The sequence below is a fragment of the Lethenteron reissneri genome, chromosome 7 (genome assembly GCF_015708825.2).
Source record: "Lethenteron reissneri isolate LAM-NWPU_2019-01 chromosome 7, ASM1570882v1, whole genome shotgun sequence".
In the NCBI taxonomy this organism is placed as follows: domain Eukaryota; kingdom Metazoa; phylum Chordata; class Hyperoartia; order Petromyzontiformes; family Petromyzontidae; genus Lethenteron; species Lethenteron reissneri.
The window spans coordinates 12312045-12339637 of record NC_083785.1 but is presented as its reverse complement, the minus strand read 5'-3'; the positions used below and the strand labels follow the sequence as shown (position 1 = coordinate 12339637).

The 27593-nt window shown below is 34.9% G+C and overlaps 2 protein-coding genes and 3 long non-coding RNA genes across 5 annotated transcripts in view; all 5 read left to right on the top strand.

Moving 5' to 3' along the window:
- LOC133358967 (mucin-2-like) overlaps positions 1–12389 on the top strand; it is a 63693-nt gene extending 51304 nt beyond the window's left edge. The window contains exons 56-85 of the mRNA XM_061577350.1: positions 69–252; positions 613–705; positions 1048–1174; positions 1287–1431; positions 1576–1729; positions 2035–2127; positions 2480–2606; positions 2719–2863; positions 3007–3160; positions 3889–4015; positions 4128–4272; positions 4414–4567; positions 4872–4964; positions 5324–5395; positions 5856–5949; positions 6106–6250; positions 6384–6567; positions 6915–6986; positions 7447–7540; positions 7697–7841; positions 7975–8158; positions 8506–8577; positions 9038–9131; positions 9288–9432; positions 9566–9749; positions 10097–10168; positions 10629–10722; positions 10879–11023; positions 11157–11340; positions 12367–12389. Coding sequence (XP_061433334.1) covers positions 69–252; positions 613–705; positions 1048–1174; positions 1287–1431; positions 1576–1729; positions 2035–2127; positions 2480–2606; positions 2719–2863; positions 3007–3160; positions 3889–4015; positions 4128–4272; positions 4414–4567; positions 4872–4964; positions 5324–5395; positions 5856–5949; positions 6106–6250; positions 6384–6567; positions 6915–6986; positions 7447–7540; positions 7697–7841; positions 7975–8158; positions 8506–8577; positions 9038–9131; positions 9288–9432; positions 9566–9749; positions 10097–10168; positions 10629–10722; positions 10879–11023; positions 11157–11340; positions 12367–12389 — 3744 coding nt within the window. The remainder of the gene's footprint in view (positions 1–68; positions 253–612; positions 706–1047; positions 1175–1286; positions 1432–1575; positions 1730–2034; positions 2128–2479; positions 2607–2718; positions 2864–3006; positions 3161–3888; positions 4016–4127; positions 4273–4413; positions 4568–4871; positions 4965–5323; positions 5396–5855; positions 5950–6105; positions 6251–6383; positions 6568–6914; positions 6987–7446; positions 7541–7696; positions 7842–7974; positions 8159–8505; positions 8578–9037; positions 9132–9287; positions 9433–9565; positions 9750–10096; positions 10169–10628; positions 10723–10878; positions 11024–11156; positions 11341–12366) is intronic.
- Positions 12390–12573: 184 nt separating this feature from the next.
- Positions 12574–13362, top strand: LOC133358244 (uncharacterized). Its single transcript, XR_009757040.1, has 3 exons — positions 12574–12721; positions 12844–12997; positions 13302–13362. It is a non-coding gene; the product is annotated as an uncharacterized LOC133358244 (long non-coding RNA).
- A 384-nt stretch (positions 13363–13746) lies between these two features.
- On the top strand, positions 13747–21750 carry LOC133358959 (mucin-2-like). Its single transcript, XM_061577337.1, has 21 exons — positions 13747–13921; positions 14078–14222; positions 14356–14539; positions 14887–14958; positions 15419–15512; positions 15669–15813; positions 15947–16130; positions 16478–16549; positions 17010–17103; positions 17260–17404; positions 17538–17721; positions 18069–18140; positions 18601–18694; positions 18844–18988; positions 19122–19305; positions 19669–19719; positions 20348–20474; positions 20587–20731; positions 20854–21007; positions 21312–21377; positions 21695–21750. Exons 1-21 carry the CDS (start codon positions 13770–13772, stop codon positions 21748–21750), a joined length of 2565 nt encoding a protein of 854 aa, XP_061433321.1. The 5' UTR covers positions 13747–13769.
- An 862-nt stretch (positions 21751–22612) lies between these two features.
- Positions 22613–23400, top strand: LOC133358230 (uncharacterized). The gene is made up of 3 exons (XR_009757038.1): positions 22613–22754; positions 22877–23030; positions 23335–23400. It is a non-coding gene; the product is annotated as an uncharacterized LOC133358230 (long non-coding RNA).
- A 1426-nt stretch (positions 23401–24826) lies between these two features.
- LOC133358236 (uncharacterized) lies at positions 24827–25801 on the top strand. Its single transcript, XR_009757039.1, has 4 exons — positions 24827–24898; positions 25011–25155; positions 25278–25431; positions 25736–25801. It is a non-coding gene; the product is annotated as an uncharacterized LOC133358236 (long non-coding RNA).
- The last annotated feature ends 1792 nt before the right edge of the window (positions 25802–27593 follow it).

Below are 27593 nucleotides of genomic sequence, written 5' to 3'. Positions count from 1 at the left end.
ATAATTGCCTTCATGAAATTTCTCATGGTTCTCTCCAACATGAACCACTTTCTCTTTTTTTGCATTAGATATTTGAAGGCAATCATGACAGCACCACGGAACAAACCAACTACGTGGTACCTTCAATCCCAGATCTTGTAGCCATACGCATCATACCGATAGAATGGATTGATGATGAAGTTAAGCATACAGATGAATCATATGAAAAAATAAGCATAATTGTAACAGTTCTGCTAGGTTGCAAAGTTCCGTGTAAGTATACACTGCTTATTTCATATTTCACTCACAAACCAATGTAGCAATTGAACGTGTTCCTTTATCCTTCATTGTTATAAAACAATAATTGGTAATATTATTTTCATTTGCACTTGCATATTTTCTAATTACATCCAACAAAACCAATTCATGAATACTCATACACTATTACCAATAATTACACTGCCATTAATAATATTGAGATCGTTATGAATACCGACAAAGTTTTCCTTATGAAATAGAATTGTCTGTAAATTACCTCTTTCTATGAAAATGGTTGAATTTATTGCCGTAATTATCAACAGTGTAAGGATAGTTTCTGCACCGTTTGTGTAACGTACTTTTTTTTCTCAACAGCAACAACAATACAAGTTTCAACAACTGAAACACCAACAACGCGGACTCCCACCCCTAAAGTGAAAACAACAACAAGCATTCAAACCACAACACGTAAGGCCATATAATTGCCTTCTTTATATTGGAAACTTTATGCTCTAAAATTGAAAACAACATAAGTCTTAAAGAGTTATCCTGAAATATTAACGTAAAAAAACTAACTTAACTACTTGTATTGATTTCTGCTTAAGATATTGCTCGGTATGAAAAAGGATTAACCAATCTTGCATTCTTCCACATATGTACAATGTACGATCATACTCTGTAATGCATGCCGCGTCATATACTTTTTACATGAAAACAAACATCCATGTCATAATTATTAAGAATCCTATTCAACGTCTCATATTATCAACAAAGGCTTTAAACGTGAATTTTGTCTGATTTTCATTGCAGCTTGCTATTACATAATGCCTATCCCGAAGATAACATACTCCTCCTCAAGTGATGAGCAAACATCGGCAAAATCAGCAAGTTCTGAGGCGGACTCTCATGAATCCTGGACCCCAAACAAACATGACAGGTGCGTCATATGCTCTTCGCAAATGCCCACATCAAGGATATGTTTAATTAAGACCATTACAAGAATCATCTGTACGTTTGCTGTCATTAATTCTTCCCTGTATTTTTTACAGCAACCCATATATACAATTCCAGTTCCCTCCAGGGAATTCAGTTATTGGTATACAAATCAAGGGAAAGGAAGAAAAGAACGAGTGGGTTACAAAATTCACAATTTCCTACAGTGTTGATGGAATTGTATGGATTCCGCTAAACAAGGTAATACTTTGACAGGTTTCAACGGGTCTTAACATGTTAATTGTGAGAGTTTTTAAGGAATAACATGTCATTTTACAATCACAATGCAAGTATGCTGACAGGATATTTTAAAGCATATTTGTAATGACTGCTTTTATTTTTCAGATATTTGATGGCAACTCTAAGGAACTCCAGGAAACCATAATTTTTTTCTTCCCATCTATCCCCTCCAATGCTGCTTATGTCCGTGTTTATCCTATTGAATATCATGGGCACATCAGCTTACTTGCTCAACTTCTACAAGGCTGTCAGCATGAGTGTAAATTACCTATTCCTTATTTTCTTTGTACTACTTTATTGTCAAATGTACTGCTTGGCATCAACAAGAAAATAACTCGCCTTGCATATTTTCCCTCATACCAATTAATGAATACACATACTCGATTACCAATAATTACACTGGCATTAATAATGTTGATGCTCTTATAAGGTCTTCCTTGCAAAGGAAAAATGTCTGTAAATTACCTCTTGGTTCAAAAAAAGTGCGGAATTCATTGCTACACTTATCAACCGCATGAGTATTTTCTGCATCGTACGCGTAACATCCATTTTTTTCCTTAACAGCAACAACAATAAAAGTTCATACAACAACTGAAACACCAACACCGCCCACTCCCACCCCTAAAGTGACAACAACAAGCATTCAAACCACAACACGTAAGGCCATATAATTTCCTTCTTTATATTGGAAACTTTCATTCGGTTTAATGCTCTAAAATTGAAAACAACATGAGTCTTAAAGAGTTATCCTGAAATATTCACGTAAAAAATTGACTTAACTACTTCTATTGATTTCTGCTTAAGATATTGCTCGGTATGAAAAATAATTAACCATTCTTGCATTCTTCCACTTATGTACAATGTATGATCATACTCTGTAATGCATGCCGCGTCATATACTTTTTACATGAAAACAAACATTCATGTCATAATTATTAAGAATCCTATTCAACGTCTCATATTGTCAACAAGGGCTTTAAACGTGAATTTAGTTTCATTTCCATTGCAGCTTGCTATTCCATAATGCCTATCCCGAAGATAACATACTCCTCCTCAAGTGATGAGCAAACATCGGCAAAATCATCAAGTTCTGAGGCGGACTCTCATGAATCCTGGACCCCAAACAAACATGACAGGTGCGCCTTATACTCTTGGCAAATGCCCACATCAAGGACATGTTTACTTAAGATCATTATAAGAATCATCTGTACGTTTGCTGACATTAATTCTTCTCTGTAATCTTTACAGCAACCCATACCTACAATTCCAGTTCCCTCCAGGGAATTCAGTTATTGGTATACTAATCAAGGGCAAGGAAGAAAAGAACGAGTGGGTTACAAAATTCACAATTTCCTACAGTGTTGATGGAATTGTATGGATTCCGTTAAACAAGGTAATACTTTGACAGGTTTCAACGGGTTTTAACATGTTCATTGTGAGAGTGTTGTGGAATCAAATATCATTTTTCAATCACAATGCAAGTATGCTGACAGGATATTTTAAAGCATATTTGTAATGACTGCTTTTAATTTTCAGATATTTGATGGCAACTCTAAGGAACACCAGGAAACCATCATCTTTTTCAGCCCATCTATCCCCTCCAATGCTGCTTATGTCCGTGTTTATCCTATTGAATATCATGAGCACATCAGCTTATTTGCTCAACTTCTACAAGGCTGTTACCCTGCGTGTAAATTACCTATTACTTATTTTCTTGTACTACTTTATTGTCAGATGTACTGCTTGGCATCAACAAGAAAATAACTCGCCTTGCATATTTTCCCTCATACCAATTAATGAATACACATACTCGATTGCCAACAATTACACTGGCATTAATAATGTTGACGCTCTTATAAGGTCTTCCTTACAAAGGAAAAATGTCTGTAAATTACCTCTTACTCGAAAAAAGTGCCGAATTTATTGTTATACTTATCAACCGCATGAGAATTTTCTGCATCATACGTGTAACATAAATGTTTTTTCTTAACAGCAACAACTGAAACACCAAAACCGCCCACTCCCACCTCTAAAGTGACAACAACAAGCATTCAAACCACAACACGTAAGGCCATATAATTGCCTTCTTTATATTGGAAACTTTAATTCGGTTTAATGCTCTAAAATTGAAAACAACATGAGTCTTAAATAGTTATCCTGACATATTCACGTAAAAAAACGTACTTAACTACTTCTATTGATTTCTGCTTAAGATATTGCTCGGTATGAAAAAGGACTAACCAATCTTGCATTCTTCCACTTATGTACAATGTATGATCATACTCTGTAATCCCTGCCGCGTCATATACTTTTTACATGAAAACAAACATTCATGTCATAATTATTAAGAATCCTATTCAACGTCTCATATTGTCAACAAGAGCTTTAAACGTGAATTTAGTTTCATTTCCATTGCAGCTTGCTATTCCATAATGCCTATCCCGAAGATAACATACTCCTCCTCAAGTGATGAGCAAACATCGGCAAAATCATCAAGTTCTGAGGCGGACTCTCATGAATCCTGGACCCCAAACAAACATGACAGGTGCGTCTTATACTCTTGGCAAATGCCCACATCAAGGACATGTTTACTTAAGATCATTATAAGAATCATCTGTACGTTTGCTGACATTAATTCTTCTCTGTCATTTTTACAGCAACCCATACCTACAATTCCAGTTCCCTCCAGGGAATTCAGTTATTGGTATACTAATCAAGGGCAAGGAAGAAAAGAACGAGTGGGTTACAAAATTCACAATTTCCTACAGTGTTGATGGAATTGTATGGATCCCGTTAAACAAGGTAATACTTTGACAGGTTTCAACGGGTCTTGTGTTGATTGTGAGAGTTTTTGTGGAATAACATGTCATTTTACAATCACAATGCAAGTATGCTGACAGGATATTTTAAAGCATATTTGTAATGACTGCTTTTATTTTTCAGATATTTGATGGCAACTCTAAGGAACACCAGGAAACCATAATTTTTTTCAACCCATCTATCCCCTCCAATGCTGCTTATATTCGTGTTTATCCAATTGAATATCATGAGCACATCAGCTTACTTGCTCAACTTCTACAAGGCTGCTACCCTGCGTGTAAATTACCTATTACTTATTTTCTTTGTACTACTTTATTGTCAAATGTACTGCTTGGCATCAACAAGAAAATAACTCGCCTTGCATATTTTCCCTCATACCAATTCATGAATACACATACTTGATTACCAATAATTACAATGGCATTAATAATGTTGATGCTCTTATAAGGTCTTCCTTACAAAGGAAAAATGTCTGTAAATTACCTCTTGCTCGAAAAAAGTGCCGAATTTATTGTTATACTTATCAACCGCATGAGAATTTTCTGCATCGTACGTGTAACATAAATGTTTTTTCTTAACAGCAACAACAATACAAGTTCATACAACAACTGAAACACCAAAACCGCCCACTCCCACCCCTAAAGTGACAACAACAAGCATTCAAACCACAACACGTAAGGCCATATAATTGCCTTTTTTATATTGGAAACTTTCATTCGGTTTAATGCTCTAAAATTGAAAACAACACAAGTCTTCAATAGTTATCCTGACATATTCACGTAAAAAAACGTACTTAACTACTTCTATTGATTTCTACTTAAGATATTGCTAGGTATGAAAAAGGATTAACCAATCTTGCATTCTTCCACTTATGTACAATGCACGATCATACTCTGTAATGCATGCCGCGTCACATACTTTTTACATGAAAACAAACATTCATGTCATAATTATTAAGAAATTATTGCTATACTTATCAACCGCATGAGTATTTTCTGCATCGTATGTGTAACGTAGTTTTTTTCCTTAACAGCAACAACAGAAACACCAACACCGCCCACTCCCACCCCTGCAGTGACAACAACAAGCATTAAAACCACAACACGTGAGGCCATATCATTTCCTTCTTTGTATTTTAGACCAATGTTGCTTTCATTTTGGAGTGATAAAACCTTTTCAAGTTTCCAATATTAATGTTAGAATATGAACGTTTCCAACATGAATATTATTATATGTATTTCCAGATCAGTGTTGATTTCATTTGTCAATTATAAAACGAATGGAGGCTTCCGAGATCAACGTTAGCATACTGTCATTACTAAATAACATTTAGCCACTCTCATTAGAACATTGAAACGCCATACCTTCACGGATTTGTATTGCATGACTGTGTTTAAAATGTGTGAGGCTAATGTAACACGGATGTTAGGCTACAATTCTAAGATTTATATTTTTCCTCACAGTGTTAATCCACAGAGCCTATGAATATGTTTAGTGCACCTATGAAATGTTGAAACAATGGAAAACAAGTGTTTATAAAGAACCATTCTTTTTTGTCACTGCAGCTTGTTCAATACCAATGGAAAATCCTGAGATTTCATATTCATCAGGAGATGTTCCTGGACCAGGCAAACCATGGTCTCCAAATAGTGATGACAAGTAAGATACAACGTAGAAAACCTCTTACACTTACGCCTGTACTCTATCATATTCTGTATTCATGCTATGCCGTAAGGAAGTATATAATATACCTTTAAAACACATTTGTGTGGATGCAATCATCGTAATTTCCGTATTCTTGTCTGTGTTGTTCAGCTCCCCATTCATAGAAGTAAAAATACCTCCAGGAAGTACATTTGTCGGCGTAATAACCGAGGGTAATCCAGAGCAACCTCAGTGGGTTTCAAAATATGAAATTTCATACACCACCGATGGAGTTCACTGGGTGGTAATTGACAAGGTAATCTTTGTATATCACCCAACACATTATTTGAGCACATATTTTGTCATATCGTGAATTGAGTGATAATTGCCTTTATGGAATTTCTCATGGTTCTCTCCAACATTAACCACTTTCTCTTTTATTGCATTAGGTATTTGAAGGCAATCATGACAGCACCACGGAACAAACCAACTACGTGGTACCTTCAATCCCAGATGTTATAGCCATACGCATCATACCCGTAGAATGGATTGATCATGGAGATAAGCATACAGATGAATCATATGAAAAAATAAGCATAATTGTAACAGTTCTGCTAGATTGCAAAGCTTCATGTAAGTACACACTGCTTATTTCATATTTCACTCACAAACCAACGTAGTAATTGAACGTGTTCCTTTTCATCCTTCATTGTTATTAAACAATCGATTCATTTGCATGTGCATATTTTCAAAATACATCCAACAAAACCATTTAATGAATACTCATACACTATTACCAATAATTACACTGCCATTAATAATATTGATGTTATGAATACCGACAAAGTATTCCTTATGAAAGAGAATTGTCTGTATATTACCTCTTGCTTTAAAAATGGTTGAATTTATTTCCATAATTATCAACAGTGTACGAATATTTTCTGCACCGCACGTGTAACGTACTTTTTTTTCCTTAACAGCAACAACCGAAACAACAACAACGCCCACTCCCACCCCTACAGTGCCAACAACAAGCATTCAAACCACAACACGTGAGGCCATATCATTTCCTTCTTTGTATTTTAGACCAATGTTGCTTTCATTTTGGAGTGATAAAACCTTTTCAAGTTTCCAATATTAATGTTAGAATATGAACGTTTCCAACATGAATATTATTATATGTATTTCCAGATCAGTGTTGATTTCATTTGTCAATTATAAAACGAATGGAGGCTTCCGAGATCAACGTTAGCATACTGTCATTAATAAATAACATTTAGCCACTCTCATTAGAACATTGAAACGCCATACCTTCACGGATTTGTATTGCATTACTGTGTTTAAAATGTGTGAGGCTAATGTAACACGGATGTTAGGCTACAATTCTAAGATTTATATTTTTCCTCACAGTGTTAATCCACAGAGCCTATGAATATGTTTAGTGCACCTATGAAATGTTGAAACAATGGAAAACAAGTGTTTATAAAGAACCATTCTTTTTTGTCACTTCAGCTTGTTCAATACCAATGGAAAATCCTGAGATTTCATATTCATCAGGAGATGTTCCTGGACCAGGCAAACCATGGTCTCCAAATAGTGATGACAAGTAAGATACAACGTAGAAAACCTCTTACACTTACACCTGTACTCTATCATATTCTGTATTCATGCTATGCCGTAAGGAAGTATATAATATACCTTTAAAACACATTTGTGTGGATGCAATCATGGTAATTTCCGTATTCTTGTCTGTGTTGTTCAGCTCCCCATTCATAGAAGTAAAAATACCTCCAGGAAGTACATTTGTCGGCGTAATAACCGAGGGTAATCCAGAGCAACCTCAGTGGGTTTCAAAATATGAAATTTCATACACCACCGATGGAGTTCACTGGGTGGTAATTGACAAGGTAATATTTGCATATCACCCAACACATTATTTGAGCACATATTTTGTCATATCGTGAATTGAGTGATAATTGCCTTTATGGAATTTCTCATGGTTCTCTCCAACATTAACCACTTTCTCTTTTATTGCATTAGGTATTTGAAGGCAATCATGACAGCACCACGGAACAAACCAACTACGTGGTACCTTCAATCCCAGATGTTATAGCCATACGCATCATACCCGTAGAATGGATTGATCATGGAGATAAGCATACAGATGAATCATATGAAAAAATAAGCATAATTGTAACAGTTCTGCTAGATTGCAAAGCTTCATGTAAGTACACACTGCTTATTTCATATTTCACTCACAAACCAACGTAGTAATTGAACGTGTTCCTTTTCATCCTTCATTGTTATTAAACAATCGATTCATTTGCATGTGCATATTTTCAAAATACATCCAACAAAACCATTTAATGAATACTCATACACTATTACCAATAATTACACTGCCATTAATAATATTGATGTTATGAATACCGACAAAGTATTCCTTATGAAAGAGAATTGTCTGTATATTACCTCTTGCTTTAAAAATGGTTGAATTTATTTCCATAATTATCAACAGTGTACGAATATTTTCTGCACCGCACGTGTAACGTACTTTTTTTTCCTTAACAGCAACAACCGAAACAACAACAACGCCCACTCCCACCCCTACAGTGCCAACAACAAGCATTCAAACCACAACACGTGAGGCCATATCATTTCCTTCTTTGTATTTTAGACCAATGTTGCTTTCATTTTGGAGTGATAAAACCTTTTCAAGTTTCCAATATTAATGTTAGAATATGAACGTTTCCAACATGAATATTATTATATGTATTTCCAGATCAGTGTTGATTTCATTTGTCAATTATAAAACGAATGGAGGCTTCCGAGATCAACGTTAGCATACTGTCATTAATAAATAACATTTAGCCACTCGCATTAGAACATTGAAACGCCATACCTTCACGGATTTGTATTGCATGACTGTGTTTAAAATGTGTGAGGCTAATGTAACACGGATGTTAGGCTACAATTCTAAGATTTATATTTTTCCTCACAGTGTTAATCCACAGAGCCTATGAATATGTTTAGTGCACCTATGAAATGTTGAAACAATGGAAAACAAGTGTTTATAAAGAACCATTCTTTTTTGTCACTTCAGCTTGTTCAATACCAATGGAAAATCCTGAGATTTCATATTCATCAGGAGATGTTCCTGGACCAGGCAAACCATGGTCTCCAAATAGTGATGACAAGTAAGATACAACGTAGAAAACCTCTTACACTTACACCTGTACTCTATCATATTCTGTATTCATGCTATGCCGTAAGGAAGTATATAATATACCTTTAAAACACATTTGTGTGGATGCAATCATGGTAATTTCCGTATTCTTGTCTGTGTTGTTCAGCTCCCCATTCATAGAAGTAAAAATACCTCCAGGAAGTACATTTGTCGGCGTAATAACCGAGGGTAATCCAGAGCAACCTCAGTGGGTTTCAAAATATGAAATTTCATACACCACCGATGGAGTTCACTGGGTGGTAATTGACAAGGTAATATTTGCATATCACCCAACACATTATTTGAGCACATATTTTGTCATATCGTGAATTGAGTGATAATTGCCTTTATGGAATTTCTCATGGTTCTCTCCAACATTAACCACTTTCTCTTTTATTGCATTAGGTATTTGAAGGCAATCATGACAGCACCACGGAACAAACCAACTACGTGGTACCTTCAATCCCAGATGTTATAGCCATACGCATCATACCCGTAGAATGGATTGATCATGGAGATAAGCATACAGATGAATCATATGAAAAAATAAGCATAATTGTAACAGTTCTGCTAGATTGCAAAGCTTCATGTAAGTACACACTGCTTATTTCATATTTCACTCACAAACCAACGTAGTAATTGAACGTGTTCCTTTTCATCCTTCATTGTTATTAAACAATCGATTCATTTGCATGTGCATATTTTCAAAATACATCCAACAAAACCATTTAATGAATACTCATACACTATTACCAATAATTACACTGCCATTAATAATATTGATGTTATGAATACCGACAAAGTATTCCTTATGAAAGAGAATTGTCTGTATATTACCTCTTGCTTTAAAAATGGTTGAATTTATTTCCATAATTATCAACAGTGTACGAATATTTTCTGCACCGCACGTGTAACGTACTTTTTTTTCCTTAACAGCAACAACCGAAACAACAACAACGCCCACTCCCACCCCTACAGTGCCAACAACAAGCATTCAAACCACAACACGTGAGGCCATATCATTTCCTTCTTTGTATTTTAGACCAATGTTGCTTTCATTTTGGAGTGATAAAACCTTTTCAAGTTTCCAATATTAATGTTAGAATATGAACGTTTCCAACATGAATATTATTATATGTATTTCCAGATCAGTGTTGATTTCATTTGTCAATTATAAAACGAATGGAGGCTTCCGAGATCAACGTTAGCATACTGTCATTAATAAATAACATTTAGCCACTCGCATTAGAACATTGAAACGCCATACCTTCACGGATTTGTATTGCATGACTGTGTTTAAAATGTGTGAGGCTAATGTAACACGGATGTTAGGCTACAATTCTAAGATTTATATTTTTCCTCACAGTGTTAATCCACAGAGCCTATGAATATGTTTAGTGCACCTATGAAATGTTGAAACAATGGAAAACAAGTGTTTATAAAGAACCATTCTTTTTTGTCACTTCAGCTTGTTCAATACCAATGGAAAATCCTGAGATTTCATATTCATCAGGAGATGTTCCTGGACCAGGCAAACCATGGTCTCCAAATAGTGATGACAAGTAAGATACAACGTAGAAAACCTCTTACACTTACACCTGTACTCTATCATATTCTGTATTCATGCTATGCTGTAAGGAAGTATATAATATACCTTTAAAACACATTTGTGTGGATGCAATCATGGTAATTTCCGTATTCTTGTCTGTGTTGTTCAGCTCCCCATTCATAGAAGTAAAAATACCTCCAGGAAGTACATTTGTCGGCGTAATAACTGAGGGTAATCCAGAGCAACCTCAGTGGGTTTCAAAATATGAAATTTCATACACCACCGATGGAGTTCACTGGGTGGTAATTGACAAGGTAATATTTGCATATCACCCAACACATTATTTGAGCACATATTTTGTCATATCGTGAATTGAGTGATAATTGCCTTTATGGAATTTCTCATGGTTCTCTCCAACATTAACCACTTTCTCTTTTATTGCATTAGGTATTTGAAGGCAATCATGACAGCACCACGGAACAAACCAACTACGTGGTACCTTCAATCCCAGATGTTATAGCCATACGCATCATACCCGTAGAATGGATTGATCATGGAGATAAGCATACAGATGAATCATATGAAAAAATAAGCATAATTGTAACAGTTCTGCTAGATTGCAAAGCTTCATGTAAGTACACACTGCTTATTTCATATTTCACTCACAAACCAATGTAGTAATTGAACGTGTTCCTTTTCATCCTTCATTGTTATTAAACAATCGATTCATTTGCATGTGCATATTTTCAAAATACATCCAACAAAACCATTTAATGAATACTCATACACTATTACCAATAATTACACTGCCATTAATAATATTGATGTTATGAATACCGACAAAGTATTCCTTATGAAAGAGAATTGTCTGTATATTACCTCTTGCTTTAAAAATGGTTAAATTTATTTCCGTAATTATCAACAGTGTACGGATATTTTCTGCACCGCACGTGTAACGTACTTTTTTTTCCTTAACAGCAACAACTGAAACAACAACACCGACAACAACAAGCATTCAAACCACAACACGTAAGGCCATATAATTGCCTTCTTTATATTGGAAACCTTAATTCGGTTTAATCCTCCACATAGTCACGTAAAAAAATGTACTTAGCTACTTCTATTGACTTCTAATTAAGATATTGCTTAGTATGAAAAAGGATTAACCATTCTTGCATTATAATAGGTTTTTTACCCTTTTTTCTGGCAACAAAACTGACACTTTTTTACAAGGAATCATGTTTACATTAACCACAATACCTGCAGTAAAAATGCAAGCAAAAAACACGCTCTGATAATGTATGCACTGTCCTTGAAATTGTTTGCATTTTGATTGCAGGTATTGTGGTTAATGTGAACATGATTCCTTGTAAAATGGTTTCAGTTTTGTTGCCAGAAAAAAGGGTAAAAAACCTATTATTAAATTTTGCTTCTGGCAAAGGAGGTCTCATGATGTAAACATTCTTGCACATTTGTACAATGTATGATCATACTCTTGTAATGCATGCCGCGTCATTTTCTTTTTACATGAAAAGAACATTCATGCCATAATCATTAATAATCCTATTCAATGACTCATCTTGCCAACAAGGGCTTTAAACGTAAATTTTGTTTGATTTTCGTTGCAGCTTGCTATTACATAATGCCTATCCCGAAGATAAAATACTCCTCCTCAAGTGATGAGCAAACATCGGCAAATTCAGCAAGTTCTGAGGTGGATTCTCATGAATCCTGGACCCCAAACAAACATGACAGGTGTGCCTTATACTCTTCGCAAATGCCCACATCAAGGACATGTTTATTTAACATCATTTTAAGAATCATCTTTATGTTTGCTGACATTAATTCTAACCTGTATTTTTTCCAGCAACCCATACTTACAATTCGAGTTCCCTCCAGGGAATACAGTTATTGGTATACAAATCAAGGGCAAGGAAGAAAAGAACGAGTGGGTTACAAAATTCACAATTTCCTACAGTGTTGATGGAATTGTATGGATTCCGCTAAACAAGGTAATACTTTGACCGGTTTCAACGGGTTAATTGTGAGAGTGGTGTGGAATAACATATCACAATGCAAGTATGCTGACAGGATATTTTAAAGCATATTTGTAATGACTGCTTTTATTTTTCAGATATTTGATGGCAACTCTAAGGAACACTCGGAAACCATCATCTTTTTCGACCAATCTATCCCCTCCAATGCTGCTTATGTCCGTGTTTATCCTATTGAATATCATGAGCACATCAGCTTACTTGCTCAACTTCTACAAGACTGTCATAAAAAGAGTAAATTACCTATTCCTCATTTTCTTTGTACTACTTTATTGTCAAATGTACTGCTTGGCATCAACAAGAAAATAACTCGCCTTGCATATTTTCCCTCATACCAATTAATGAATACACATACTCGATTACCAATAATTACACTGGCATTAATAATGTTGACGCTCTTATAAGGTCTTCCTTGCAAAGGAAAAATGTCTGTAAATTACCTCTTGCTCTAAAAAAGTGCCGAAATTATTGCTATACTTATCAACCGCATGAGTATTTTCTGCATCGTACGTGTAACATAAATGTTTTTCATTAACAGCAACAACTGAAATACCAACAACGCCCACTCCTACAGTGCCAACAACAAGCATTCAAACCACAACACGTGAGGCCATATCATTTCCTTCTTTGTATTTTAGACCAATGTTGCTTTCATTTTGGAGTGATACAACCTTTTCAAGTTTCCAATATTAATGTTAGAATATAATCGTTTCCAACATGAATATTATGATATGTATTTCCAGATAAGTGTTTATTTTATTTGTCAATTATATAACGAATGGAGGCTTCCGAGATCAACGTTAGCATACTGTCATTAATAAATAACATTTAGCCACTCTCAATAGAACATTGAATCGCCATACCTTCACGGATTTGTATTGCTTGACTGTGTTTAAAATGTGTGAGGCTAATGTAACACGGATGTTAGGCTACAATTCTAAGATTTATATTTTTCCTCACAGTGTTAATCCACAGAGCCTATGAATATGTTTAGTGCACCTATGAAATGTTGAAACAATGGAAAACAAGTGTTTATAAAGAACCATTCTTTTTTGTCACTGCAGCTTGTTCAATACCAATGGAAAATCCTGAGATTTCATATTCATCAGGAGATGTTCCTGGACCAGGCAAACCATGGTCTCCAAATAGTGATGACAAGTAAGATACAACGTAGAAAACCTCTTACACTTACGCCTGTACTCTATCATATTCTGTATTCATGCTATGCTGTAAGGTAGTATATAATATACCTTTAAAAAACATTTGTGTGCATAAAATCATTGTAATTTTCTTATTCTCGTCTGTGTTATTCAGCTCCCCATTCATAGAAGTAAAAATACCTCCAGGAAGTACATTTGTCGGCGTAATAACCGAGGGTAATCCAGAGCAACCTCAGTGGGTTTCAAAATATGAAATTTCATACACCACCGATGGAGTTCACTGGGTGGTAATTGACAAGGTAATATTTGCATATCACCCAACACATTATTTGAGCACATATTTTGTCATATCGTGAATTGAGTGATAATTGCCTTTATGGAATTTCTCATGGTTCTCTCCAACATTAACCACTTTCTCTTTTATTGCATTAGGTATTTGAAGGCAATCATGACAGCACCACGGAACAAACCAACTACGTGGTACCTTCAATCCCAGATGTTATAGCCATACGCATCATACCCGTAGAATGGATTGATCATGGAGATAAGCATACAGATGAATCATATGAAAAAATAAGCATAATTGTAACAGTTCTGCTAGATTGCAAAGCTTCATGTAAGTACACACTGCTTATTTCATATTTCACTCACAAACCAACGTAGTAATTGAACGTGTTCCTTTTCATCCTTCATTGTTATTAAACAATCGATTCATTTGCATGTGCATATTTTCAAAATACATCCAACAAAACCATTTAATGAATACTCATACACTATTACCAATAATTACACTGCCATTAATAATATTGATGTTATGAATACCGACAAAGTATTCCTTATGAAAGAGAATTGTCTGTATATTACCTCTTGCTTTAAAAATGGTTGAATTTATTTCCATAATTATCAACAGTGCACGAATATTTTCTGCACCGCACGTGTAACGTACTTTTTTTTCCTTAACAGCAACAACTGAAACAACAACAACGCCCACTCCCACCCCTACAGTGCCAACAACAAGCATTCAAACCACAACACGTGAGGCCATATCATTTCCTTCTTTGTATTTTAGACCAATGTTGCTTTCATTTTGGAGTGATACAACCTTTTCAAGTTTCCAATATTAATGTTAGAATATAATCGTTTCCAACATGAATATTATGATATGTATTTCCAGATAAGTGTTTATTTTATTTGTCAATTATATAACGAATGGAGGCTTCCGAGATCAACGTTAGCATACTGTCATTAATAAATAACATTTAGCCACTCTCAATAGAACATTGAATCGCCATACCTTCACGGATTTGTATTGCTTGACTGTGTTTAAAATGTGTGAGGCTAATGTAACACGGATGTTAGGCTACAATTCTAAGATTTATATTTTTCCTCACAGTGTTAATCCACAGAGCCTATGAATATGTTTAGTGCACCTATGAAATGTTGAAACAATGGAAAACAAGTGTTTATAAAGAACCATTCTTTTTTGTCACTGCAGCTTGTTCAATACCAATGGAAAATCCTGAGATTTCATATTCATCAGGAGATGTTCCTGGACCAGGCAAACCATGGTCTCCAAATAGTGATGACAAGTAAGATACAACGTAGAAAACCTCTTACACTTACGCCTGTACTCTATCATATTCTGTATTCATGCTATGCTGTAAGGTAGTATATAATATACCTTTAAAAAACATTTGTGTGCATAAAATCATGGTAATTTTCTTATTCTCGTCTGTGTTATTCAGCTCCCCATTCATAGAAGTAAAAATACCTCCAGGAAGTACATTTGTCGGCGTAATAACCGAGGGTAATCCAGAGCAACCTCAGTGGGTTTCAAAATATGAAATTTCATACACCACCGATGGAGTGCACTGGGTGGTAATTGACAAGGTAATATTTGCATATCACCCAACACATTATTTGAGCACATATTTTGTCATATCGTGAATTGAGTGATAATTGCCTTTATGGAATTTCTCATGGTTCTCTCCAACATTAACCACTTTCTCTTTTATTGCATTAGGTATTTGAAGGCAATCATGACAGCACCACGGAACAAACCAACTACGTGGTACCTTCAATCCCAGATGTTATAGCCATACGCATCATACCCGTAGAATGGATTGATCATGGAGATAAGCATACAGATGAATCATATGAAAAAATAAGCATAATTGTAACAGTTCTGCTAGATTGCAAAGCGTCATGTAAGTACACACTGCTTATTTCATATTTCACTCACAAACCAACGTAGTAATTGAACGTGTTCCTTTTCATCCTTCATTGTTATTAAACAATCGATTCATTTGCATGTGCATATTTTCAAAATACATCCAACAAAACCATTTAATGAATACTCATACACTATTACCAATAATTACACTGCCATTAATAATATTGATGTTATGAATACCGACAAAGTATTCCTTATGAAAGAGAATTGTCTGTATATTACCTCTTGCTTTAAAAATGGTTGAATTTATTTCCATAATTATCAACAGTGCACGAATATTTTCTGCACCGCACGTGTAACGTACTTTTTTTTCCTTAACAGCAACAACTGAAACAACAACAACGCCCACTCCCACCCCTACAGTGCCAACAACAAGCATTCAAACCACAACACGTGAGGCCATATCATTTCCTTCTTTGTATTTTAGACCAATGTTGCTTTCATTTTGGAGTGATAAAACCTTTTCAAGTTTCCAATATTAATGTTAGAATATGAACGTTTCCAACATGAATATTATTATATGTATTTCCAGATCAGTGTTGATTTCATTTGTCAATTATAAAACGAATGGAGGCTTCCGAGATCAACGTTAGCATACTGTCATTAATAAATAACATTTAGCCACTCTCATTAGAACATTGAAACGCCATACCTTCACGGATTTGTATTGCATTACTGTGTTTAAAATGTGTGAGGCTAATGTAACACGGATGTTAGGCTACAATTCTAAGATTTATATTTTTCCTCACAGTGTTAATCCACAGAGCCTATGAATATGTTTAGTGCACCTATGAAATGTTGAAACAATGGAAAACAAGTGTTTATAAAGAACCATTCTTTTTTGTCACTTCAGCTTGTTCAATACCAATGGAAAATCCTGAGATTTCATATTCATCAGGAGATGTTCCTGGACCAGGCAAACCATGGTCTCCAAATAGTGATGACAAGTAAGATACAACGTAGAAAACCTCTTACACTTACACCTGTACTCTATCATATTCTGTATTCATGCTATGCCGTAAGGAAGTATATAATATACCTTTAAAACACATTTGTGTGGATGCAATCATGGTAATTTCCGTATTCTTGTCTGTGTTGTTCAGCTCCCCATTCATAGAAGTAAAAATACCTCCAGGAAGTACATTTGTCGGCGTAATAACCGAGGGTAATCCAGAGCAACCTCAGTGGGTTTCAAAATATGAAATTTCATACACCACCGATGGAGTTCACTGGGTGGTAATTGACAAGGTAATATTTGCATATCACCCAACACATTATTTGAGCACATATTTTGTCATATCGTGAATTGAGTGATAATTGCCTTTATGGAATTTCTCATGGTTCTCTCCAACATTAACCACTTTCTCTTTTATTGCATTAGGTATTTGAAGGCAATCATGACAGCACCACGGAACAAACCAACTACGTGGTACCTTCAATCCCAGATGTTATAGCCATACGCATCATACCCGTAGAATGGATTGATCATGGAGATAAGCATACAGATGAATCATATGAAAAAATAAGCATAATTGTAACAGTTCTGCTAGATTGCAAAGCTTCATGTAAGTACACACTGCTTATTTCATATTTCACTCACAAACCAACGTAGTAATTGAACGTGTTCCTTTTCATCCTTCATTGTTATTAAACAATCGATTCATTTGCATGTGCATATTTTCAAAATACATCCAACAAAACCATTTAATGAATACTCATACACTATTACCAATAATTACACTGCCATTAATAATATTGATGTTATGAATACCGACAAAGTATTCCTTATGAAAGAGAATTGTCTGTATATTACCTCTTGCTTTAAAAATGGTTGAATTTATTTCCATAATTATCAACAGTGTACGAATATTTTCTGCACCGCACGTGTAACGTACTTTTTTTTCCTTAACAGCAACAACCGAAACAACAACAACGCCCACTCCCACCCCTACAGTGCCAACAACAAGCATTCAAACCACAACACGTGAGGCCATATCATTTCCTTCTTTGTATTTTAGACCAATGTTGCTTTCATTTTGGAGTGATAAAACCTTTTCAAGTTTCCAATATTAATGTTAGAATATGAACGTTTCCAACATGAATATTATTATATGTATTTCCAGATCAGTGTTGATTTCATTTGTCAATTATAAAACGAATGGAGGCTTCCGAGATCAACGTTAGCATACTGTCATTAATAAATAACATTTAGCCACTCGCATTAGAACATTGAAACGCCATACCTTCACGGATTTGTATTGCATGACTGTGTTTAAAATGTGTGAGGCTAATGTAACACGGATGTTAGGCTACAATTCTAAGATTTATATTTTTCCTCACAGTGTTAATCCACAGAGCCTATGAATATGTTTAGTGCACCTATGAAATGTTGAAACAATGGAAAACAAGTGTTTATAAAGAAGCATTCTTTGTTGTCACTGCAGCTTGTTCAATACCAATGGAAAATCCTGAGATTTCATATTCATCAGGAGATGTTCCTGGACCAGGCAAACCATGGTCTCCAAGTAGCGATGACAAGTAAGATACAACGTAGAAAACCGCTTACACTTACGCCTGTACTCTATCATATTCTTTATTCATGCTATGCCGTAAGGATAATATACCTTTAAAACATCTGTGTGCAATAAAATCATAGTCATTTTCGTATTCTTGTCTGTGTTGTTCAGCTCCCCATTCATAGAAGTAAAAATACCTCCAGGAAGTACATTTGTCGGCGTAATAACCGAGGGTAATCCAGAGCAACCTCAGTGGGTTTCAAAATATAATATTTCTTACACCACCGATGGAGTTCACTGGGTGGTAATTGACAAGGTAATCTTTGTATATCACCCAACACATTATTTGAGCACATATTTTGTCATATCGTGAATTGAGTGATAATTGCCTTCATGGAATTTCTCATGGTTCTCTCCAACATTAACCACTTTCTCTTTTATTGCATTAGGTATTTGAAGGCAATCATGACAGCACCACGGAACACACCAACTACGTGGTACCTTCAATCCCAGATGCTGTTGCCATACGCATCATACCAGTAGAATGGATTGATCATGGAGTTACGTATACAAATGAATCATATGAAAAAATAAGCATAATTGTAACAGTTCTGCTAGATTGCAAAGCTTCATGTAAGTACACACTGCTTATTTCATATTTCACTCACAAACCAATGTAGCAATTGAACGTGTTCCTTTTTATCCTTCATTGTTATAAAACAATAATTGTTAAAACTCTATTCATTTGCACGTGCATATTTTCAAAATACATCCAACAAAACCATTTCATGAATACTCATACACTATTACCAATAATTACAATGCCATAAATTATATTGATGTCGTTATGAATACCGACAAAGTATTCCTTATGAAAGAGAATTGTCTGTATATTACCTCTTGCTTTAAAAATGGTTCAATTTATTTCCGTAATTATCAACAGTGTACGGATATTTTCTGCACCGAACGTGTAACGTACTTTTTTTTCCTTAACAGCAACAACTGAAACAACAACACCGACCACAACAAGCATTCAAACCACAACACGTAAGGCCATATAATTGCCTTCTTTATATTGGAAACCTTAATTCAGTTTAACCCTCCAAATTGAAAGCAACATAAGTTTAAAAAAGTTATCCTGAAATATTCACGTAAAAAAACGTACTTAACTATAGATTTCTGCTTAGGATATTGCTCGGTATGAAAAAGGATTAACCATTCTTGCATTATAATAGGCTTTTTACCCTTTTTTCTGGCAACAAAACTGACACCTTTTTACAAGGAATCATGTTTACATTAACCACAATACCTGCAGTCAAAATGCAAACAATTTCAAGGACAGTGCATACATTATCAGGGTGTGTTTTTTGTTTGCATTTTGACTGCAGGTATTGTGGTAAAATGTAAACATGATTCCTTGTAAAAAGGTGTCAGTTTTGTTGCCAGAAAAAAGGGTAAAAACCCTATTATGATATTTTGCTTCTGGCAAAGGAGGTCTCATGATGTAAACATTCTTGCACATATGTACAATGTATGATCATACTCTGTAATGCATGCCGCGTCATTTTCTTTTTACATGAAAAGAACATTCATGCCATAATCATTTAGAAACCTATTCAATGACTCATCGTCAACAAGGGATTTAAACGTAATTTTTTTTTGATTTTCGTTGCAGCTTGCTATTACATAATGCCTATCCCAAAGATAAAATACTCTTCCTCAAGTGATGAGCAAACATCAGCAAATTCAGCAAGTTCTGAGGTGGACTCTCATGAATCCTGGACCCCAAACAAACATGACAGGTGTGCCTGAAACTCTTCGCAAATGCCCACATCAAGGACATGTTTTCTTAAGATCATTATAAGAATCATCTGTACGTTTGCTGACATTAATTCTTCTCTGTATTTTTTCCAGCAACCCATACTTACAATTCGAGTTCACTCCAGGGAATACAGTTATTGGTATACAAATCAAGGGCAAGGAAGAAAAGAACGAGTGGGTTACAAAATTCACAATTTCCTACAGTGTTGATGGAATTGTATGGATTCCGCTAAACAAGGTAATACTTTGACCGGTTTCAACGGGTTAATTGTGAGAGTGTTGTGGAATAACATATCACAATGCAAGTATGCTGACAGGATATTTTAAAGCATATTTGTAATGACTGCTTTTATTTTTCAGATATTTGATGGCAACTCTAAGGAACACAAGGAAACCATAATCTTTTTCGACCAATCTATCCCCTCCAATGCTGCTTATGTCCGTGTTTATCCTATTGAATATCATGGGCACATCAGCTTACTTGCTCAACTTCTACAAGACTGTCAGCACAAGAGTAAATTACCTATTCCTTATTTTCTTTGTACTACTTTATTGTCAAATGTACTGCTTGGCATCAACAAGAAAATAACTCGTCTTGCATATTTTCCCTCATACTAATTGATGAATACACATACTCGATTACCAATAATTACACTGGCATTAATAAAGTTGATGCTCTTATAAGGTCTTGCTTGCAAAGGAAAAATGTCTGTAAATCACCTCTTGCTCTAAAAAAGTACCGAATTTATTGCTATACATATCAACCGCATGAGTATTTTCTGCATCGTACGTGTAACATAACTGTTTTTCCTTAACAGCAACAACTGAAGCACCAACAACGCCCACTCCCACCCCTACAGTGAAAACAACAACAACCACAACACGTAAGGCCATATAATTGCATTCTTTATATTGGAAACCTTAATTCGGTTGAATCCTCCAAATTTAAAGCAACATAAGTCTTTTCAAAATACATCCAACAAAACCATTTCATAAATACTCATACACTATTACCAATAATTACACTGCCATTACTAATATCGATGTCGTTATGAATACCGACAAAGTATTCCTTGTGAAAGAGAATTGTCTGTATATTACCTCTTGCTTTAAAAATGGTTGAATTTATTTCCATAATTATCAACAGTGTACGGATATTTTCTGCACCGCACGTGTAACGTACTTTATTTTTCCTTAACAGCAACAACAACACCGACAACAACAAGCATTCAAACCACAACACGTAAGGCCATATAATTGCCTTCTTTATATTGGAAACTTTAATTCGGTTTAATCCTCCAAATTGAAAGCAATATAAGTCTTAAAGAGTTATCCTGAAATATTCACGTAAAAAAACGTACTTAACTACTTCTATTGATTTCTGCTTAAGATATTGCTCGGTATGAAAAAGGATTAACCATTATTGCATTATAATAGGTTTTTTACCCTTCTTTTCTGGCAACAAAACTGACACCTTTTTACAAGGAATCATGTTTACATTAACCACAATACCTGCAGTCAAAATGCAAACAAAAAACACACCCTGATAATGTATGCACTGTCCTTGAAATTGTTTGCATTTTGACTGCAGGTATTATGGTTAATGTAAACATGATTCCTTGTAAAAAGGTGTCAGGTTTGTTGCCAGAAAAAAGGGTAAAAAACCTATTATGATATTTTGCTTCTGGCAAAGGAGGTCTCATGATGTAAACATTCTTGCACATATGTACAATGTATGATCATACTCTGTAATGCATGCCGCGTCATTTTCTTTTTACATGGAAAAAACATTCATGCCATAATCATTTAGAAACCTATTCAATGACTCATCGTCAACAAGGGATTTAAACGTAAATTTTGTTTGATTTTCGTTGCAGCTTGCTATTACATAATGCCTATCCCGAAGATAAAATACTCTTCCTCAAGTGATGAGCAAACATCAGCAAATTCAGCAAGTTCTGAGGTGGATTCTCATGAATCCTGGACCCCAAACAAACATGACAGGTGCGTCTTATACTCTTCGCAAATGCCCACATCAAGGACATGTTTACTTAAGATCATTATAAGAATCATCTGTACGTTTGCTGACATTAATTCTTCTCTGTATTTTTTCCAGCAACCCATACTTACAATTCGAGTTCACTCCAGGGAATACAGTTATTGGTATACAAATCAAGGGCAAGGAAGAAAAGAACGAGTGGGTTACAAAATTCACAATTTCCTACAGTGTTGATGGAATTGTATGGATTCCGCTAAATAAGGTAATACTTTGACCGGTTTCAACGGGTTAATTGTGAGAGTGTTGTGGAATAACATATCACAATGCAAGTATGCTGACAGGATATTTTAAAGCATATTTGTAATGACTGCTTTTATTTTTCAGATATTTGATGGCAACTCTAAGGAACACAAGGAAACCATCATCTTTTTCGACCAATCTATCCCCTCCAATGCTGCTTATGTTCGTGTTTATCCTGTTGAATATCATGGGCACATCAGCTTATTTGCTCAACTTCTACAAGACTGTCTGAATAAGAGTAAATTACCTATTCCTTATTTTCTTTGTACTACTTTATTGTCAAATGTACTGCTTGGCATCAACAAGAAAATAACTCGTCTTGCATATTTTCCCTCATACTAGTTAATTAATACACATACTCGATTACCAATAATTACACTGGCATTAATAATGTTGACGCTCTTATAAGGTCTCCCTTGCAAAGGAAAAATGTCTGTAAATCACCTCTTGCTCTAAAAAGGTGCCGAATTTATTGCTATACATATCAACCGCATGAGTATTTTCTGCATCGTACGTGTAACATAACTGTTTTTCCTTAACAGCAACAACTGAAGCACCAACAACGCCCACTCCCACCCCTACAGTGAAAACAACAACAACCACAACACGTAAGGCCATATAATTGCCTTCTTTATATTGGAAACCTTAATTTGGTTGAATCCTCCAAATTGAAAGCAACATAAGTCTTTTCAAAATACATCGAACAAAACCATTTCATAAGTACTCATACACTATTACCAATAATTACACTGCCATTAATAATATCGATGTCGTTATGAATACCGACAAAGTATTCCTTGTGAAAGAGAATTGTCTGTATATTACCTCTTGCTTTAAAAATGGTTGAATTTATTTCCATAATTATCAACAGTGTACGGATATTTTCTGCACCGCACGTGTAACATACTTTATTTTTCCTTAACAGCAACAACTGAAACAACAACACCGACAACAACAAGCATTCAAACCACAACACGTAAGGCCATATAATTGCCTTCTTTATATTGGAAACCTTAATTCGGTTCAATCCTCCAAATTGAAAGCAACATAAGTCTTTTCAAAATACATCCAACAAAACCATTTCATAAATACTCATACACTATTACCAATAATTACACTGCCATTACTAATATCGATGTCGTTATGAATACCGACAAAGTATTCCTTGTGAAAGACAATTGTCTGTATATTACCTCTTGCTTTAAAAATGGTTGAATTTATTTCCATAATTATCAACAGTGTACGGATATTTTCTGCACCGCACGTGTAACGTACTTTATTTTTCCTTAACAGCAACAACAACTGAAACAACAACACCGACAACAACAAGCATTCAAACCACAACACGTAAGGCCATATAATTGCCTTCTTTATATTGGAAACTTTAATTCGGTTTAATCCTCCAAATTGAAAGCAATATAAGTCTTAAAGAGGTATCCTGAAATATTCACGTAAAAAAACGTACTTAACTACTTCTATTGATTTCTGCTTAAGATATTGCTCGGTATGAAAAGGATTAACCATTATTGCATTATAATAGGTTTTTTACCCTTTTTTTCTGGCAACAAAACTGACACCTTTTTACAAGGAATCATGTTTACATTAACCACAATACCTGCAGTCAAAATGCAAACAAAAAACACACCCTGATAATGTATGCACTGTCCTTGAAATTGTTTGCATTTTGACTGCAGGTATTATGGTTAATGTAAACATGATTCCTTGTAAAAAGGTGTCAGTTTTGTTGCCAGAAAAAAGGGTAAAAAACCTATTATGATATTTTGCTTCTGGCAAAGGAGGTCTCATGATGTAAACATTCTTGCACATATGTACAATGTAAGATCATACTCTGTAATGCATGCCGCGTCATTTTCTTTTTACATAAAAAAACATTCATGCCATAATCATTTAGAATCCTATTCAATGACTCATCGTCAACAAGGGCTTTAAACGTAAATTTTGTTTGATTTTCGTTTCAGCTTGCTATTACATAATGCCTATCCCGAAGATAAAATACTCTTCCTCAAGTGATGAGCAAACATCAGCAAATTCAGCAAGTTCTGAGGTGGATTCTCATGAATCCTGGACCCCAAACAAACATGACAGGTGTGCCTTATACTCTTCGCAAATGCCCACATCAAGGACATGTTTACTTAAGATTATTATAAGAATCATCTGTACGTTTGCTGACATTAATTCTTCTCTGTATTTTTTCCAGCAACCCATACTTACAATTCGAGTTCACTCCAGGGAATACAGTTATTGGTATACAAATCAAGGGCAAGGAAGAAAAGAACGAGTGGGTTACAAAATTCACAATTTCCTACAGTGTTGATGGAATTGTATGGACTCCGCTAAACAAGGTAATACTTTGACCGGTTTCAACGGGTTAATTGTGAGAGTGTTGTGGAATAACATATCACAATGCAAGTATGCTGACAGGATATTTTAGAGCATATTTGTAATGACTGCTTTTATTTTTCAGATATTTGATGGCAACTCTGAGGAACACAAGGAAACCATCATCTTTTTCGACCAATCTATCCCCTCCAATGCTGCTTATGTCCGTGTTTATCCTGTTGAATATCATGGGCACATCAGCTTATTTGCTCAACTTCTACAAGACTGTCTGAATAAGAGTAAATTACCTATTCTTTATCTTCTGTGTACTACTTTATTGTCAAATGCACTGCTTGGCATCAACAAGAAAATAACTCGTCTTGCATATTTTCCCTCATACTAGTTAATTAATACACATCCTCGATTACCAATAATTACACTGGCATTAATAATGTTGACGCTCTTATAAGGTCTTCCTTGCAAAGGAAAAATGTCTGTAAATCACCTCTTGCTCTAAAAAGGTGCCGAAGTTATTGCTATACATATCAACCGCATGAGTATTTTCTGCATCGTACGTGTAACATAACTGTTTTTCCTTAACAGCAACAACTGAAGCACCAACAACGCCCACTCCCACCCCTACAGTGAAAACAACAACAACCACAACACGTAAGGCCATATAATTGCCTTCTTTATATTGGACACCTTAATTCGGTTAAATCCTCCAAATTGAAAGCAACATAAGTCTTTTCAAAATACATCCAACAAAACCATTTCATAAGTACTCATACACTATTACCAATAATTACACTGCCATTAATAATATCGATGTCGTTATGAATACCGACAAAGTATTCCTTGTGAAAGAGAATTGTCTGTATATTACCTCTTGCTTTAAAAATGGTTGAATTTATTTCCATAATTATCAACAGTGTACGGATATTTTCTGCACCGCACGTGTAACGTACTTTATTTTTCCTTAACAGCAACAACTGAAACAACAACACCGACAACAACAAGCATTCAAACCACAACACGTAAGGCCATATAATTGCCTTCTTTATATTGGACACCTTAATTCGGTTAAATCCTCCAAATTGAAAGCAACATAAGTCTTTTCAAAATACATCCAACAAAACCATTTCATAAATACTCATACACTATTACCAATAATTACACTGCCATTACTAATATCGATGTCGTTATGAATACCGACAAAGTATTCCTTGTGAAAGAGAATTGTCTGTATATTACCTCTTGCTTTAAAAATGGTTGAATTTATTTCCATAATTATCAACAGTGTACGGATATTTTCTGCACCGCACGTGTAACGTACTTTATTTTTCCTTAACAGCAACAACTGAAACAACAACACCGACAACAACAAGCATTCAAACCACAACACGTAAGGCCATATAATTGCCTTCTTTATATTGGAAACCTTAATTCGGTTCAATCCTCCAAATTGAAAGCAACATAAGTCTTTTCAAAATACATCCAACAAAACCATTTCATAAATACTCATACACTATTACCAATAATTACACTGCCATTACTAATATCGATGTCGTTATGAATACCGACAAAGTATTCCTTGTGAAAGACAATTGTCTGTATATTACCTCTTGCTTTAAAAATGGTTGAATTTATTTCCATAATTATCAACAGTGTACGGATATTTTCTGCACCGCACGTGTAACGTACTTTATTTTTCCTTAACAGCAACAACAACTGAAACAACAACACCGACAACAACAAGCATTCAAACCACAACACGTAAGGCCATATAATTGCCTTCTTTATATTGGAAACTTTAATTCGGTTTAATCCTCCAAATTGAAAGCAATATAAGTCTTAAAGAGGTATCCTGAAATATTCACGTAAAAAAACGTACTTAACTACTTCTATTGATTTCTGCTTAAGATATTGCTCGGTATGAAAAAGGATTAACCATTATTGCATTATAATAGGTTTTTTACCCTTTTTTTCTGGCAACAAAACTGACACCTTTTTACAAGGAATCATGTTTACATTAACCACAATACCTGCAGTCAAAATGCAAACAAAAAACACACCCTGATAATGTATGCACTGTCCTTGAAATTGTTTGCATTTTGACTGCAGGTATTATGGTTAATGTTAACATGATTCCTTGTAAAAAGGTGTCAGTTTTGTTGCCAGAAAAAAGGGTAAAAAACCTATTATGATATTTTGCTTCTGGCAAAGGAGGTCTCATGATGTAAACATTCTTGCACATATGTACAATGTAAGATCATACTCTGTAATGCATGCCGCGTCATTTTCTTTTTACATAAAAAAACATTCATGCCATAATCATTTAGAATCCTATTCAATGACTCATCGTCAACAAGGGCTTTAAACGTAAATTTTGTTTGATTTTCGTTTCAGCTTGCTATTACATAATGCCTATCCCGAAGATAAAATACTCTTCCTCAAGTGA